The sequence below is a fragment of the Tachysurus fulvidraco genome, chromosome 5 (assembly GCF_022655615.1).
Source record: "Tachysurus fulvidraco isolate hzauxx_2018 chromosome 5, HZAU_PFXX_2.0, whole genome shotgun sequence".
Taxonomy (NCBI): domain Eukaryota; kingdom Metazoa; phylum Chordata; class Actinopteri; order Siluriformes; family Bagridae; genus Tachysurus; species Tachysurus fulvidraco.
The window spans coordinates 9,526,050-9,540,164 of record NC_062522.1 but is presented as its reverse complement, the minus strand read 5'-3'; the positions used below and the strand labels follow the sequence as shown (position 1 = coordinate 9,540,164).

The window sequence follows — 14,115 nt, the reverse complement described above, 5'->3', positions numbered from 1 at the left end:
AACCCTTTCTGCTTCAGGGGCACTGTATCATGGCTGACACTGTGCTCCTGACCCCACCCTCCAATGTGACAAAAATAAAGGCTGCTACTTCTATCCTCGCTCGTGTCATTCACGGTCAGTAAGAGGCTTTCTGTTAACTTGTGTATCAACTTGGGCAGTTAGTTAAGCCGGCTTACATCACATCAAGTTTCAGCATGTGCTAGCTTCTAAGCAGAACCTCTAACTTGTTTGTTTTTTTCTGAGCTCTCCTCCTGTCTGTGTCTGTTCCTAATAGCTTGTGGTTGCTTGCATTATTGCAAAAAAAAAAAATGCATGTTTTTGGCCAATACATACATGCTGAATTGGTGCTATATATTTATCATATCTATTTATCTCTACAATACATCCGGACATCTTGAAGATGTTCATAATTGAGGACATAAAGATAATGGCAGCCCACTGTCCCCGACAAAATCATGGTGTGGCGTGACCTAGAAGGCCTTCCTGAGTGTACTGCCTTCTGCAGCGAGCTTGTATCTCATAAAAACCAAATGAAACGCTCCCTCAGTTTGGAATTCCTGTTCATAGAGCCAGGACAGAGCCTGGACCCTGAGTTCGTCATATATATATTGCCATGACAACAGGGTTGCTCACACAGTCAGACGTAAAAATAAATAAATAATGAAATGATAGAAATCAATTACAACATTTTCTGAGAAGGAAAATATGTCGCGACTTCAATACCACAAACACGACCTGTGCAGCTTTTTTAAATTCCCGGGTTTTAAGAGTGCTGCATAAGTGGAATGCAGCATTGCTACAGCATGTTCGGGGTTTGTTTTGTCGTTTCAAGAAAACGGTCAAATTTCTCAGCCACTCATTTGACCGTCGCCGCAGCTTCTGCCTTTGTAATCCCTCCCTCTCTGCTTCTCACAGTCATCATGTTCATCCCAGGAGAAGCTGCACCAGCTGCCCTTCCAGCCCACCGCAGACGAGCTGCACTTCCTCACAAAGCACTTCAGCTCAGAGAGCATCACTGACGAAGAGGGCAGGAGATCCCCAGCCATGCGGCCGCGCTCCCGCAGCCTCAGGTACACTTGTGTACTCGTGCATGCTCATATACACACACACTTTTTTTTCTGTTCTCAGCAGCACCTAAAGGTCAAACACTTCAGCTTCGACACTAAAACAGACACAGCTCACTCTCATTAAAGTTTCCTGTAAGTCATTCAGCCCTACTGACACGGCACCGGTCTCCTTCTTGTCTTTTCTCTCCCATCGTTACTCAAGGCCTTATTCCCTCTAAACCTTTTTTTTTTATCTCTATCTCTATCTTTTCCGCCTTCCTTTTTTTTTGTTAAGATGATTTATTCAGGAAAACCATGGCCGTCCCCGCTGCTCTATCTCGACTCCCCCACCGGGGGTTCGGTAGCTCAAGATTATTAGATCCATAAATATTAAATGAGTGCACTAGCTCACTAGCTATTAACGCATTTTACCCATTACATCTTTTTGGAACTCTCAGTCATCAGAAAAATCTCTCCTGCTTAATTAGAGGCGAGGAAATGAAGCAATCATATGCTAATTTTATGACCTTCCTCGCCCGAACGAATCGGCATAGTGGTGCTTCTTCTTCTTCTTCTTTTATTTTTTTAAACTCATCAGCCTCTATTTCAGATACTTTCCCACACACACACACCCACATACACACATGCATAGGCATCCGCTTAAGTTAACGAGCTCGACATAAATGTCATCATCCATCATGGATATGTCATGCCTGTTTTTTAGAGTAGCTTTCCTGGAGAAATTTTGCCTGAATGCAGAAATCGGGGGGGGTGTTGTAAAGATAGCTGACAAATTTCCACTTGCTTCCTTTCTCAGCTTTCCCGTCGAATTGTTCTGTCAAAGTTAATTTAAATGAAACAAAAAATATTTGCAACCAGAATATACAAGGTGCATTTTCTATTAACACGAGAGGAATAAGGTGTAGAGAAGTTGTTTTTTTTTTAGTGGACTGAACAATAATTAACTTGGACAGAAATAATTTATATTTCTTTCTGAATTGGCTGGCAGAAATGTTGCTTGTGGTCAATTTTCCGTTTCATTACGCTCCTTATAACCCACGTGTGATATCTGTGCCCATGAGGGGATCACAGCATTAGACAATGACACTAAATACTTTTATATACACATGTATGTTATAGGCAGAAGGTTCATCTTCAATAGCAATAACAGAATGATCACTGTAATCAACTCAGATGTGCTGGGATTGGCTAGTCATTTCTAGTTCTGAGCTCATTGGACATCACTGACATCTCTGTACCCTTGCCCTCTCCCTCCCTCCCTCCCTCTCTCTCTCTCTCTCTCTCCCTCTCTCTCTCTCTCTCTCTCTCTCTCTCTCCCTCTCTCTCTCTCTCTCTCTCTCTCTCTCTCTCTCTGTTTATCTCCCCCCCTCTCTCTTCCTGTCTCTCTCTCTCTCACTCTCTTTCTCTCCTCTCCCCAACAGCTCACACAATGCCTCTGCAGTTCTGTTTGTCACTTGTCTAGAATGAACCACTCGAAATATTTGGTTTGGAATTTTAATTGCATGGTCACTTTACTGCATTGATTAGCAAAAATATCATTACACCTTAATACTATGTTCAAATGGAGACATTGTTCCTGCACAGCAGCTGCACATTGATCCATCTGACAGAGTTTTATTTAATAAAGGCAAAATCGCTCCGAGACCCTCTTTCATTTTGCCTATTAGTCTGTCTCTCTCTCTCTCTCCCTCTCTCACACTCACACTCACACACACACACACACACAGTCTGTCAGGAGCTGAAATACACTCACTATGATTGTTAATGCTGCATCCTTTGGCTATCAATCACTCTGACGGAGCTAACCTTTTCTTACTGCAGTCCTCTTATTGAGATGTTTTTCATTTAGACATTCCTGACGTTAGGACACACCTGTTGACTGTTATTGCACTGGCGCTGAGAGAAACGGCACCCTTGCGGTTGACCTAATATGCCAGTTTGAGTGTGTTCTCATTCAATTAGGCTTTCTAATAGACCAGGCAAGCTGTCGATGGATGACTAAAAGCATGACCTCATCCATGCAGTCACATGACCGACTGCTCACGAGTGTGACTCATAGAGAGCTCATCCCCCCCCCCCCCCCACACACACACACCCACACACAAACATGAACACACACCGCACATATAAACTCACATACTCATGCACAGTACTAACCTAAATACTGAGAGAAGCCACAAAGGCAAAATGTTTTCATTTTTAGGCGCGACACATCATACTGATTGTTTGTTGACTCTTCAGTTTTATGAAGAAACAGATTTTAATCCGTCTTTTGTTCTCATTTTAACATTTAGCCCTGGGCGCTCTCCCATATCCTTTGACCATGAGATCGTCATGATGAACCATGTTTACAAAGAGCGTTTCCCAAAGGTGAGCCATATCTAGAGGATGACTGTAATATTAAAGTCTGTAACTAAATTCAAACCATAAACTCTTTTTAAAATTTAAAATTTCAGTGTTTCTGTAAAGTGCAGAGATAAACGTTCGTCGTCAACACAGCAAATTACGTTCATATCTATTTTAGATCGATATCATGTCTGAGATTAACATATTTGTCAACAGAGTTGCAAACATGCAGTTGCATCAGATCGAGTACAAGCACAAGCAGTTTTGTTTATATCATTAATCCCAATCATTGGGAAATGTAAATGCCAACATCTATTTTGATTTATGACCGTCTACAGTTACACTAAACCAAAATGAACTTGGACGTAGTGCAAAAAACAGTAATGTCTTCACTGTGCTTTGAATGACAAGTTACAAGTGTTTTGTTTTTTGTGCGTTTTTTTTTTAAGCCGCTTCTGTCTGTAACGAGTTAAGTGTATTCCACTATAACTTTAGTGCATTTCCGGTTCCCGTAGGCCACGGCTCAGATGGAGGTGCGTCTGGCCGAGTTCCTGTCCTCCTCAGCTCCAGAGAAGGTCATGCATTTGGCAGATGGCGTCTTGAGCTTCATCCACCACCAGGTGATCGAGCTGTCCAGAGACTGCCTGGAGAAATCACGCGAGGGCCTCATCACCTCTCGCTACTTCTATGAGCTGCAGGAGAACCTGGAGAAACTGCTGCAGGATGTGAGTATTGATGGATACGATGCATGGCCAGCTTTTTTCCCCATAAATTCACATCAGGCTTTAAAGCACTCTACATTACAGATATAGTGATGTCATCATGAGCAAGCAATGCTGCCAGTACAGGTGGTCACCTGTCATGTGTCCATCATGTGACATGCCTCTGATGTCTTAATTATCTCAGTGATAGCTTTAACTGGCTGTATCGCTCCCAGTGGTCCTATTCAGATCCAAGTAGTGTGTGTGTGCACGTAATTGTGTGTCACTGTCTGTATATGCAGGGTGTGTATTGTTGGGAATGGGGGAAGCACCTCCCTGATTTTAATTTCACACTTCAGTAGCCACCACTGGTGACGGATGAGTCTCCTAAACAACTGAAAGGAGGGGTAGAAGGATGGAGAAACAGAGAGAGGCTGATGGAGTTGGGAGGAGGAGATATGTGGTCAGACTACCTGCTCTTTTGGTTGGCCATTTCTGACCAACGCAACAGCGGTGGCTGTGTTACGCTGATCTCGAGGCAGTGGAATACTAACACACACACACGCACACCCACGTAGGTGCTCTGTTGTGGTCTGTAGGCGAGCAAGGATGACATCATCTCGCCCAGGCTAATTGGCTTGTTTGGGTTGGGGGGAACAAGAGTGACAGGTGGGATAGGCTGCTGTGCAAATCGTTTCTCGAACAGGTGTGTACAGGAACGTGCACCCAAGCTCATTCTCAGTGTGAGGATGGCACGCGTTTCATGGCAGAGGAGACTTGAGGAAGAAGAACTCCTTCAGCAGATATTGGAGCGAAGGGTATGGAGAAATCTTCAGTATAGCACGGATCTTACAGTTGTGTCTGTTGTTTATGTTCTCTCTGAATGGATTTGTTGGTCTGGATTCTGGAGGGTCAGGCTGTCGGGGACTCGGTTCTGAGGATCGACATGGTTTGTTGGCTTTGGTTTTTAAATACTCGAGGTATAATTTGCTTGCAATATTTAGTTTCATTTTCTGTGGAAGTGTCAGTCTTTCAGAATGAGGTTTAATTTAACAGGACTGAATTGAGGTCCAGTCGTTTTTCTATTGTCTTGTCTTTCATTCAGGGGTAAAGGTCATAGTGAGGATGACCCAAGACAGCTATCTCTTTCTAAATGACCAATTGCTAGCAATTGCTATAGTTCAGTTTGTAACGGCATCATCATTAGAAACCACAGGATCCAATCTGGTCCTTCCACTGACCTGTCACAATGATGCCAGGCTCTGATGAATCCTGAGAATGTGCTCCTGACCTCATACCCCCTCGGGCACGCTGCGACTTTTTCAGATCTCTTTCTCTCATTCCCTGGTGTCCTCTGTCCTTGGGTGAACCCTGTCTAGAATATCTATTGGTTAAACCATTCAGTCTGTGTGCGTTTCAATGCAGGATTCATTACCTGTATAAATTATTCAGGGGATGATTAGAAATCCCCCGGAGGGAAGAATGTTGTCTGCTGTAGACAGCTCTATTAGCCTTAGTCCAGCCAGTGTTTATGAACCACCCAGACTCTATTACACATCCCTCTGTGCCATTCATCAACTCACTATTCCCTATTCCATCACTCCCCATCCACTTTTTAACAGCAGTACATTTTCTCAATATTCACACACATCTTAATACGGTGGTTGTTTCTTTGTGTTGCGATTATGTGTACATTTATAAAATATATTCATTAATTCTTGTTTTGTTAACAGAAGTATTAGATATTTATGAAATTATTTTTCTGTTCTTTTTTTTTCTTTTTCCTTTCGGTCTCAGGCTCATGAGCGTTCGGAGAGTGTGGAGGTGACCTTCGTCACCCAGCTCATTAAGAGGCTGATGATCATCATTGCTCGGCCTGCCCGGCTGCTGGAGTGTCTGGTAAAGATCTATGTTTTGTCTTTTCGATGCATTATTACCCTTGCAGTTATACTTAGCCTGAACTCCAACTGCTGGTTTCAGTAGTTGACAAAGCAAAAGAATCAGCCAGAAAATCAACAAAGACTAAATACTGTGAACGAAATCACTATAAATCTTAAAGGACGCCTCCTCGACCAGAAGGTTCTCTCTTGTGGGTCTGGAATGATCAAGAATACAGACACTCGCTCATACTCTATTAGCTTATTTATTAGTTTATTAGCTCTGATTAGTTTCTTTATTGTTCCACATCACTCATACAACAGCATAATAATACTAGTGTAATAAACACACAGATACTCTGGGCTCTGCGGTTGTGTTGGTTTGTGTATTAATAGAGATCAGATATAGTACCGAGCCCGACAGCATGCAAAAGGATCTCCAGTTCTCCGTCACAAGTATTGAGGTTGAGAGCAAACTGAATATTAAAACAAAAGGATTTCAGACATTTTTCATTTTGTCGTCTGATGTCGACATGGGAAAAAAAAATATTGTTTTGTGCAATTACGTGCTTGCTGATTTTGACAGGTATTGAGTAATTAATTTGACCTTGGAGAGCACGTACTATAAAGATCCAGACGGTCAAACCAAACTGGTTGTGAAAACTATGGCGTGTATGCCGTAAACAATTCACTGATGATAGGTGGAAATAGTGCGTCTGCTGCTCATAACCATGCAGTATTACGATTACCAATTTAATACGGGCATCATTTATTATTTATTACTCTGGTGAAATAGACGGACAAAACGCGTATTCGATGTTGGAACTATCTACGTTGTGTCTTTATGTACTTTACCTGTGGAGAGGCGTTGTACTTCATTCATCGTGAGAAATGCACTCACTTTATTTCATGCTCTCTTCTGTGCTTCATAGGAATTTGACCCTGAGGAGTTCTATCACCTGCTGGAAGCTGCAGAAGGCCATGCAAAAGAAGGCCAGGGAATCAAATCGGACATCCCTCGTTACATCATCAGTCAGCTGGGCCTTACTAGAGACCCCTTGGAAGGTAGAGCTATTTTCCACTTTAGTGAATCTATATAAGATCCAAGCTGAATCTTATATAATATTAAACAGCAGGGACTTGATCACATTAGGCATATTTTTTTTCCTTCAACCTTTACCGCGTATTTGTAGCTACGGGAAGCGAGTGGGAAGTGTAAAAGAAGAGCCATAATTTTATTTCCTTGAGGTGTTGATAAAAGTTCAGACTTTGTTTTTTTAGCAAAAGTGATCTCTAAGACATGTATTGAATCAGAGAATTTTCAGTGCCAGTGTTTCATTGTTGCAGTATAACTATCAGTAGCTTTGTATTTACCACTTTTGTAGGGTGCTCTTCATAAGGGTGTCTACCAAATGCCATAAAAGTAATTATTGGGCTGTTTGTTGGGATTTGTTGGGCCTTCTAAACCTCCTTCTAAACCTCCTTCTGAACCTCTTTCTCCAAAGTGAAAGCAAGCTGCCTAGTGCTTGTTATATACAGAATGTATTCTGAAGGGTCTAATATTTACATGGCTACAAAAATATATAGCATGAAAAGAGCCTAAGACAGTATTAGACTATTACGCAGCTTAAAGAATTTATATTGTGATAAAAGATTTTCTTTTTTTTTTCTCCCTTTGTCGGCTCAGAACCGTATAGCGCGGCGATGAGCCGATTCAGGGATCCAGCTCAAGTGTTATCACCTCTTGTACTTTGTTTAGAAATGGCCCAGTTGACCAGTTATGACAGTGGAAACTCAGAAACACCAGAGAATGAATGCTGCGCTGATTCGTCAGAGGTGAGTCAAGCATTGTGTTCATCAAGGATGTGAATTAGAGTGTGTTAGTTTATGGAGGCTGACTGTAATTGTTTTCGTTCAGAATCGAGGTGCAACAGCGCAGCCACCTCAGCCCCAGCCTAAGACCAAAACACCAAGAGAAGAGGACTTTGAGACCATCAAACTCATCAGTAATGGAGCTTACGGGTAGGACGTCACCTGAAAACTGCCTCGATAAAATCGTATGTAGAAAATGGTTTGAAATGTTGTAGTGGATTCTAATGACTTAATATGTATTCCTTTCAGGGCTGTGTTTTTAGTGAGGCATAAAGAGACACGTCAGCGTTTTGCCATGAAAAAGATCAACAAGCAGAACTTGATTCTAAGGAACCAGATCCAGCAAGCGTTTGTAGAGAGGGACATCCTCACGTTTGCCGAGAATCCATTTGTCGTCAGCTTTTTCTGCTCTTTCGAAACGCGCAGACACCTCTGCATGGTCATGGAGTATGTGGAGGGTAAAATGCACTTTTATTTGGTTCCAATGACGAAGCATGCACAAATGTCAGAGGACTTTTATTGAAGACTAACCCTTTAGCAATTTGACCTCAAAGTCATGATGCACGAGTCAGTTAAATAAATAACGAGCTTTTACTCCTGTTACGTCTCACTATGCGTCTAAAGCAGGGGTGTCAGATTTTGCCGTTTCTGCTGCCACAATAAAGCTTTACAGCCTTTACAGCAGCTTCACTTTTTGATTTTGCTTTCATGAACATAGTCTGTCAGGAAACCAGACTTTTTTTTTCCTCTCCTCCGCCTTCTGGAGCTTCTGCTTTACGTCCAGGTCCTTATACTTCTCGTAATGTTTTTTTATAGTGTGTTCTTGTGTTATATTCTTTTCTTACAGACACGTTAGCTCCGTTAGCACACAAGACAAACAGATCTGTCCTTTATATTCGTGAACAGATAATCTGCCTCCCTCCTGTCTTGAAAGCTCCTATTGTCCATCTTTTGTTTGGCCATTTTTGTGGAGGGTGGAATTAACTTGCCCGATGTGACTGTAACATGGTTGTTAATGACTGTCAACAGAGAATGAGGGGCGCTTTCTGTTCGTGACTACGCGTCAATACAGTGGCAAGGCATTCTGGAATTTGTAGTATTAGTGGAGCATGCGGCTAGTCAGCTGTAACGCACATTTGATATGATCTCGCGGGCCAAATATAATTACACCAGAGTTTGACACCCCTGGTCTAGAGGATATGAAGACGTAACCCGTAAAAACTAACTTTTTACCAGTCTTTTTTAGATTTATTTATACGTGCAACATTTAAAAATAAACTATAGAATAAATATTAAAATTAGAAATTTTATTTCTTTCTTTTCTCTATATATTTAATCCATAGTATTCATTAATATACTGTATAATCCATATAATCCATTTTATAACTCAAAGGCCCTAAGTTTCTTTTCCTGATATTAAGTTACAAGATTCTCTTTATTTTAATCTACAAACATTCCTTGTCTGAAGGTGCATTTTTAGAAAACTCAGTCATACAGTGGGTCAATAGCATGGGGTTAAACTAAGGCTTTCGGTATTTGAGCTAGCAAACACATATTGATATGGGGGAAACGAATTTAACAAAAAGCTGTATCTAAGCTTTGTAAATACTTCTAAAGCTCAAGCTTTAGAAGAATGTTTTAATATTTGAGATTTTTTTTTTTTTTTTAAATACTAACTGCATCAGGTGACACGTTGCTCGTCCAGGATAAGCTGATTATATTTTCCCAGGGTATCAGTTCTTCATTTATTCACAGGTCACAACAAACATGTCACTACTCGCTTATTTCCCATAGTCTATATTAATGCACTTAAAGTGGCTCTGATTACTTTTGAGCTCAGTTTTATTTTTGGTGTAGTTAATTTCAGAAAATGTCCCCTGAATGTTAAGTAAAGTCTTCAAAATTATTTGTGGAAGTGCCGAAAGAAACCGTACTAACAACATACTGATTGTGATCCTTGTGTGTGTTCAGGTGGGGACTGTGCCACTCTACTAAAGCACATTGGTGCTCTGCCTGTGGATATGGCACGCATGTACTTTGCTGAAACTGTACTGGCACTGGAATATTTGCACAACTATGGCATTGTACACCGTGACCTCAAACCTGACAAGTGAGCTCAACACACACATACAGTGGCAGATACACAAAGACGCGCGTACATAGAGATCAACACAGGGACATGCACATAAAGACAGATACATACACAGAAATATACACAAAGAAAGACATACACATAAACACACATACACACACAAAGAAGAGGCTGTGACATACACACAAAGAAACACAGAGGTTGTGACACACAGACACAAAGAAACACAGAGGCTGTGACACACACACAAAGAAACACAGAGGCTGTGACACACACACAAAGAAACACAGAGGCTGTGACACACACACAAAGAAACACAGGCTGTGACACACACACAAAAACACAGAGGCTGTGACACACACGCACAAAGAAACACAGAGGCTGTGACACACACACAAAGAAACACTGAGGCTGTGACACGCACACAAAGAAACACAGAGGCTGTGACACGCACACAAAGAAACACTGAGGCAAAGGCTGTGACACACACAAACACAGAGGCTGTGACAAAAACACACACACAAAGAAACACAGAGGCTGTGACAAAAACACACACACAAAGAATCACTGAGGCTGTGACACACACACACACAGAAACACAGAGGCTGTGACACACACAGAAACACAGAGGCTGTGGCACACACAGAAACACAGAGGCTGTGGCACACACAGAAACACAGAGGCTGTGGCACCCACAAAAAAATTACAGAGGCTGTGACACAAAGAAACATGGAGGCAGAGGCTGTGACACACAAAGAAACACAGGCAGAGGCTGTGACACGCACACAAAGAAACACTGAGGCAAAGGCTGTGACACACACAAACACAGAGGCTGTGACAAAAACACACACACAAAGAAACACAGAGGCTGTGACACGCACACAAAGAAACACAGACAGAGGCTGAGACACACACAAAGAAACACAGACAGAGGCTGAGACACACACAAAGAAACAAAGCCAGAGGCTGTGAGACACAGACACACACAGAAACAGAGGCTGTGTCACACAAAGAAACACAGAGCCAGAGGCTGAGACACACAAACACAAAGAAACACAGAGGCTGTGACACACAAAGAAACACAGGAAAAGGCTGTGACACACAAATACACACACACACGCACACGAAGAAACGCAGTGGCTGTGACACACAAAGAAACACAGGCAGAGACTCTGAAACACACATTGACTATAATATAAGACCCACACCGAGACTGCAACGTAAAGCACACACAGAGACAGCAACATAAACAGAACGGAACTTGTGCACAAAGAGACAAACACTTCAGCACTTTTATTTTTACAGCAACCTGTGACCGATTTTATTTAATTCTTTTCAGTCTTCTAATCACTTCAATGGGACACATCAAACTGACAGACTTTGGTCTGTCGAAGATTGGCCTTATGAGTCTCACCACTAACCTGTACGAGGGCCACATTGAGAAAGACGCACGTGAATTCTTAGATAAACAGGTAAAGACGTTTTATACCTCTGCAAGTGTTTCCATTTCTTGTCTCTCACACGGCCCTTCTCTAACCTGCTTTACATCCTGTTTGCTGCTAGGTGTGTGGTACACCTGAATATATTGCCCCGGAGGTGATACTCAGACAGGGTTATGGGAAACCGGTGGACTGGTGGGCCATGGGAGTCATCCTGTATGAGTTTCTGGTGGGCTGTGCTCCTTTCTTCGGAGACACCCCAGAGGAGCTGTTTGGACAAGTTATCAGTGGTTAGTGGCACAGTTACTATGACACTGGAAGAGAGAGAGAGAGAGAGAGAGAGAGAGAGAGAGAGAGAGGCGCGAACCATTTAAGCAGTATTATCTAATAACAAGAAGAGGTTTCAAATAGAAGCTTGTGATTCATTTCTTAGAGGACTGAGAAAAGAGATTGAAGCACACAGTACAGACTTTGCAAAATATGAATTGACATGGCGTAGATATGGAAGACAGCATTTATGAGCTAAATGCTAGGCTTAAAAAGGGAAAAGGACAAAGATAATGTCTGTGCTGACTCTCTGTGGGAACTTGCAATTGGTATTGGGGACCAGGACAAACTATTGTGTCTATGATAGTTGCTACTCCACACTGACCATACAGGTGATTCACTTGGTGTCTGTCTGTCTGCTTTTTGCTGCAGATGAGAGAGTGTGGCCTGAGGGGGATGAAGCTCTACCGCCAGACGCTCAAGACCTCATCTCTAAACTGCTTCTACAAAACCCAATGGAGCGACTGGGAACAGGTCTGCACTTATACCTAACGTGTTCCCATGTTGGGTTTTGTGCTGTTTTTGATATTCTGATATTCTAGTTTGAGTCTTTCACTTTTTGTGATGCTGTTTTCTTAAATTTGTTTTCTCTCTCTCTCTCTCTCTCTCTCTCTCTCTCTCTCTCTCTCTCTCTCTGTTCAGGAAGTGCATTTGAGGTGAAGCAACACAGGTTCTTCATTGATCTGGACTGGAACAGTCTCCTGAGGCAGAAAGCTGAGTTTATTCCTCAGCTTGAGTCTGAGGAGGATACCAGCTACTTTGACAGTAGGTCTTCATATAATCCACTTTTTTCTCTCACCAGGGATGGAGTCAAATCTCTCTCTCTCTCTCTCTCTCTCTCTCTCTCTCTCTCTCTCTCTCTCTCTCTCTCACACACACACACACATACACACAGCTTGGGTCTTGTTTTTAATGCATTCTCCCTTTTTCCTCAGCTCGCTCAGACAGATATCACCATGTGGACTCCGAGGAAGAGGAGGATACAAATGATGATGAGCACGTGGAGATCCGCCAATTCTCCTCCTGCTCCCCACGATTTAACAAGGTACAGAAATCACTTGAGTTCTAATTCTTTGCAAAGACCTAATCTGTTGCTAGCTTCATTCTGGTCCATCCTTTATGTTATGATACTCCAACTCTATATTGAACCAGCACATCCTCCACAAAAAACACACCTTTCTGTTGTATTATCTGTTCATGTTCAGTCAGACCTGCTGTATGGTGTCTGTTTTCTGATCAGGTCTACAGCAGTATGGAGCGTTTGTCCCTACATGAAGAGAAGCGCACTCCTCCACCCACTAAACGCAGTCTCAGTGAGGAGGGCGGTGAGCGACTCGATAGCCTCAGTAGCCTCAAGTCTCGAGACCGCAGCTGGATGGTGGGCTCACCTGAAATGTATGTGCTCTGTATTATCTTATTGTAGCTTTAGTAGTTACTGTGATTAGGCAAAAATGAAGGTCTTAAATCGCATTAAAAATGTAATCTGTAATATGACATTTTAAAGCCAAATTACAAAAGAGAACACAGTTGTGCTGTGATTATCTTTCTGCCAATCTAACAAAGATCAGTTATTATTAACGTGTGTTGTCAAGCAACATGGCAACAGTTTCCGTCTGCTTATTTTTACCCGAAGGTAGGAGTATGGGTAAAAAGAAGAAAAGAATACAACATACAGATGTCGTTCCACAGTTTAATCTAAAAGGTTGTACCTACAATCTGTAAGAGATTTGAAGTGACTGGAGGCAGATTTTCAGGACCGATGGGCGAAAATTGATGGACAGAATAAAGAAAAGTGCTTTTAATATTTAATTCAAGTAATAAACAGTGCAGATTGTCACTGTGACCTGGCACATTCTGTTGTCGAGCCACAGAACGACCATGAAAATCTGACAGCAACCATGGTTCTTTATCCATCACGGATTCCCGTATTTAAGCTACAGATTCTGCATTTGCATTTTTTTCCTGATGCAAATGCTCAAACTTTGTTTACCGGTATATAATCAATCAGAATTGCTTAGTATTGTATTTTAACATCATTAAATACATTTTGAAATACAGATTGAGACTGGATTATGCAGTAATTTGTGTTCTTTTATATTCAGCCTGCGTAAACGCCTGTCAGTGTCCGAGTCCTCACACACCGAGAGTGACTCCAGCCCCCCTCTAACAGTGCGCCGTCGCTGCTGCTCTGCAATCATTGAAATGCCTCGGTTCGCTATCTCCACCGAGGAAGAGAGCACCAGGAAGACTCCAATCAGGGCTCAGCGCAGTGAAGAGCTCCCTTCTGCTATCCCAGAACTCCCAGTGGAGAGGGAGCTCCGACTGGATGAGTCTCCCATTACGCCAGGCTCCACTTCAAGCCAAGCCACTCGTGGCACACTCACACGTCAGTGC

The 14,115-nt window shown here is 42.3% G+C and overlaps 1 protein-coding gene across 9 annotated transcripts in view; it reads left to right on the top strand.

The window, feature by feature from the left end:
- The window catches only part of mast2 (microtubule associated serine/threonine kinase 2), a 116,193-nt gene that overhangs the window by 94,988 nt on the left and 7,090 nt on the right, over window positions 1-14,115 (top strand). For 7 of the 9 annotated variants that reach the window (XM_027154414.2, XM_027154411.2, XM_027154410.2 and 4 more), the window contains 16 exons: window positions 916-1,070; window positions 3,362-3,437; window positions 3,929-4,138; window positions 5,912-6,013; window positions 6,924-7,056; window positions 7,751-7,827; window positions 7,910-8,013; window positions 8,113-8,321; window positions 9,835-9,973; window positions 11,295-11,427; window positions 11,519-11,684; window positions 12,094-12,195; window positions 12,364-12,486; window positions 12,657-12,766; window positions 12,962-13,116; window positions 13,824-14,107. In XM_027154414.2, the coding sequence (XP_027010215.2) occupies window positions 916-1,070; window positions 3,362-3,437; window positions 3,929-4,138; window positions 5,912-6,013; window positions 6,924-7,056; window positions 7,751-7,827; window positions 7,910-8,013; window positions 8,113-8,321; window positions 9,835-9,973; window positions 11,295-11,427; window positions 11,519-11,684; window positions 12,094-12,195; window positions 12,364-12,486; window positions 12,657-12,766; window positions 12,962-13,116; window positions 13,824-14,107 (2,278 nt within the window). The remainder of the gene's footprint in view (window positions 1-915; window positions 1,071-3,361; window positions 3,438-3,928; window positions 4,139-5,911; window positions 6,014-6,923; window positions 7,057-7,750; window positions 7,828-7,909; window positions 8,014-8,112; window positions 8,322-9,834; window positions 9,974-11,294; window positions 11,428-11,518; window positions 11,685-12,093; window positions 12,196-12,363; window positions 12,487-12,656; window positions 12,767-12,961; window positions 13,117-13,823; window positions 14,108-14,115) is intronic. The other 2 variants (XM_047813354.1, XM_047813353.1) reach the window with 1 other exon arrangement.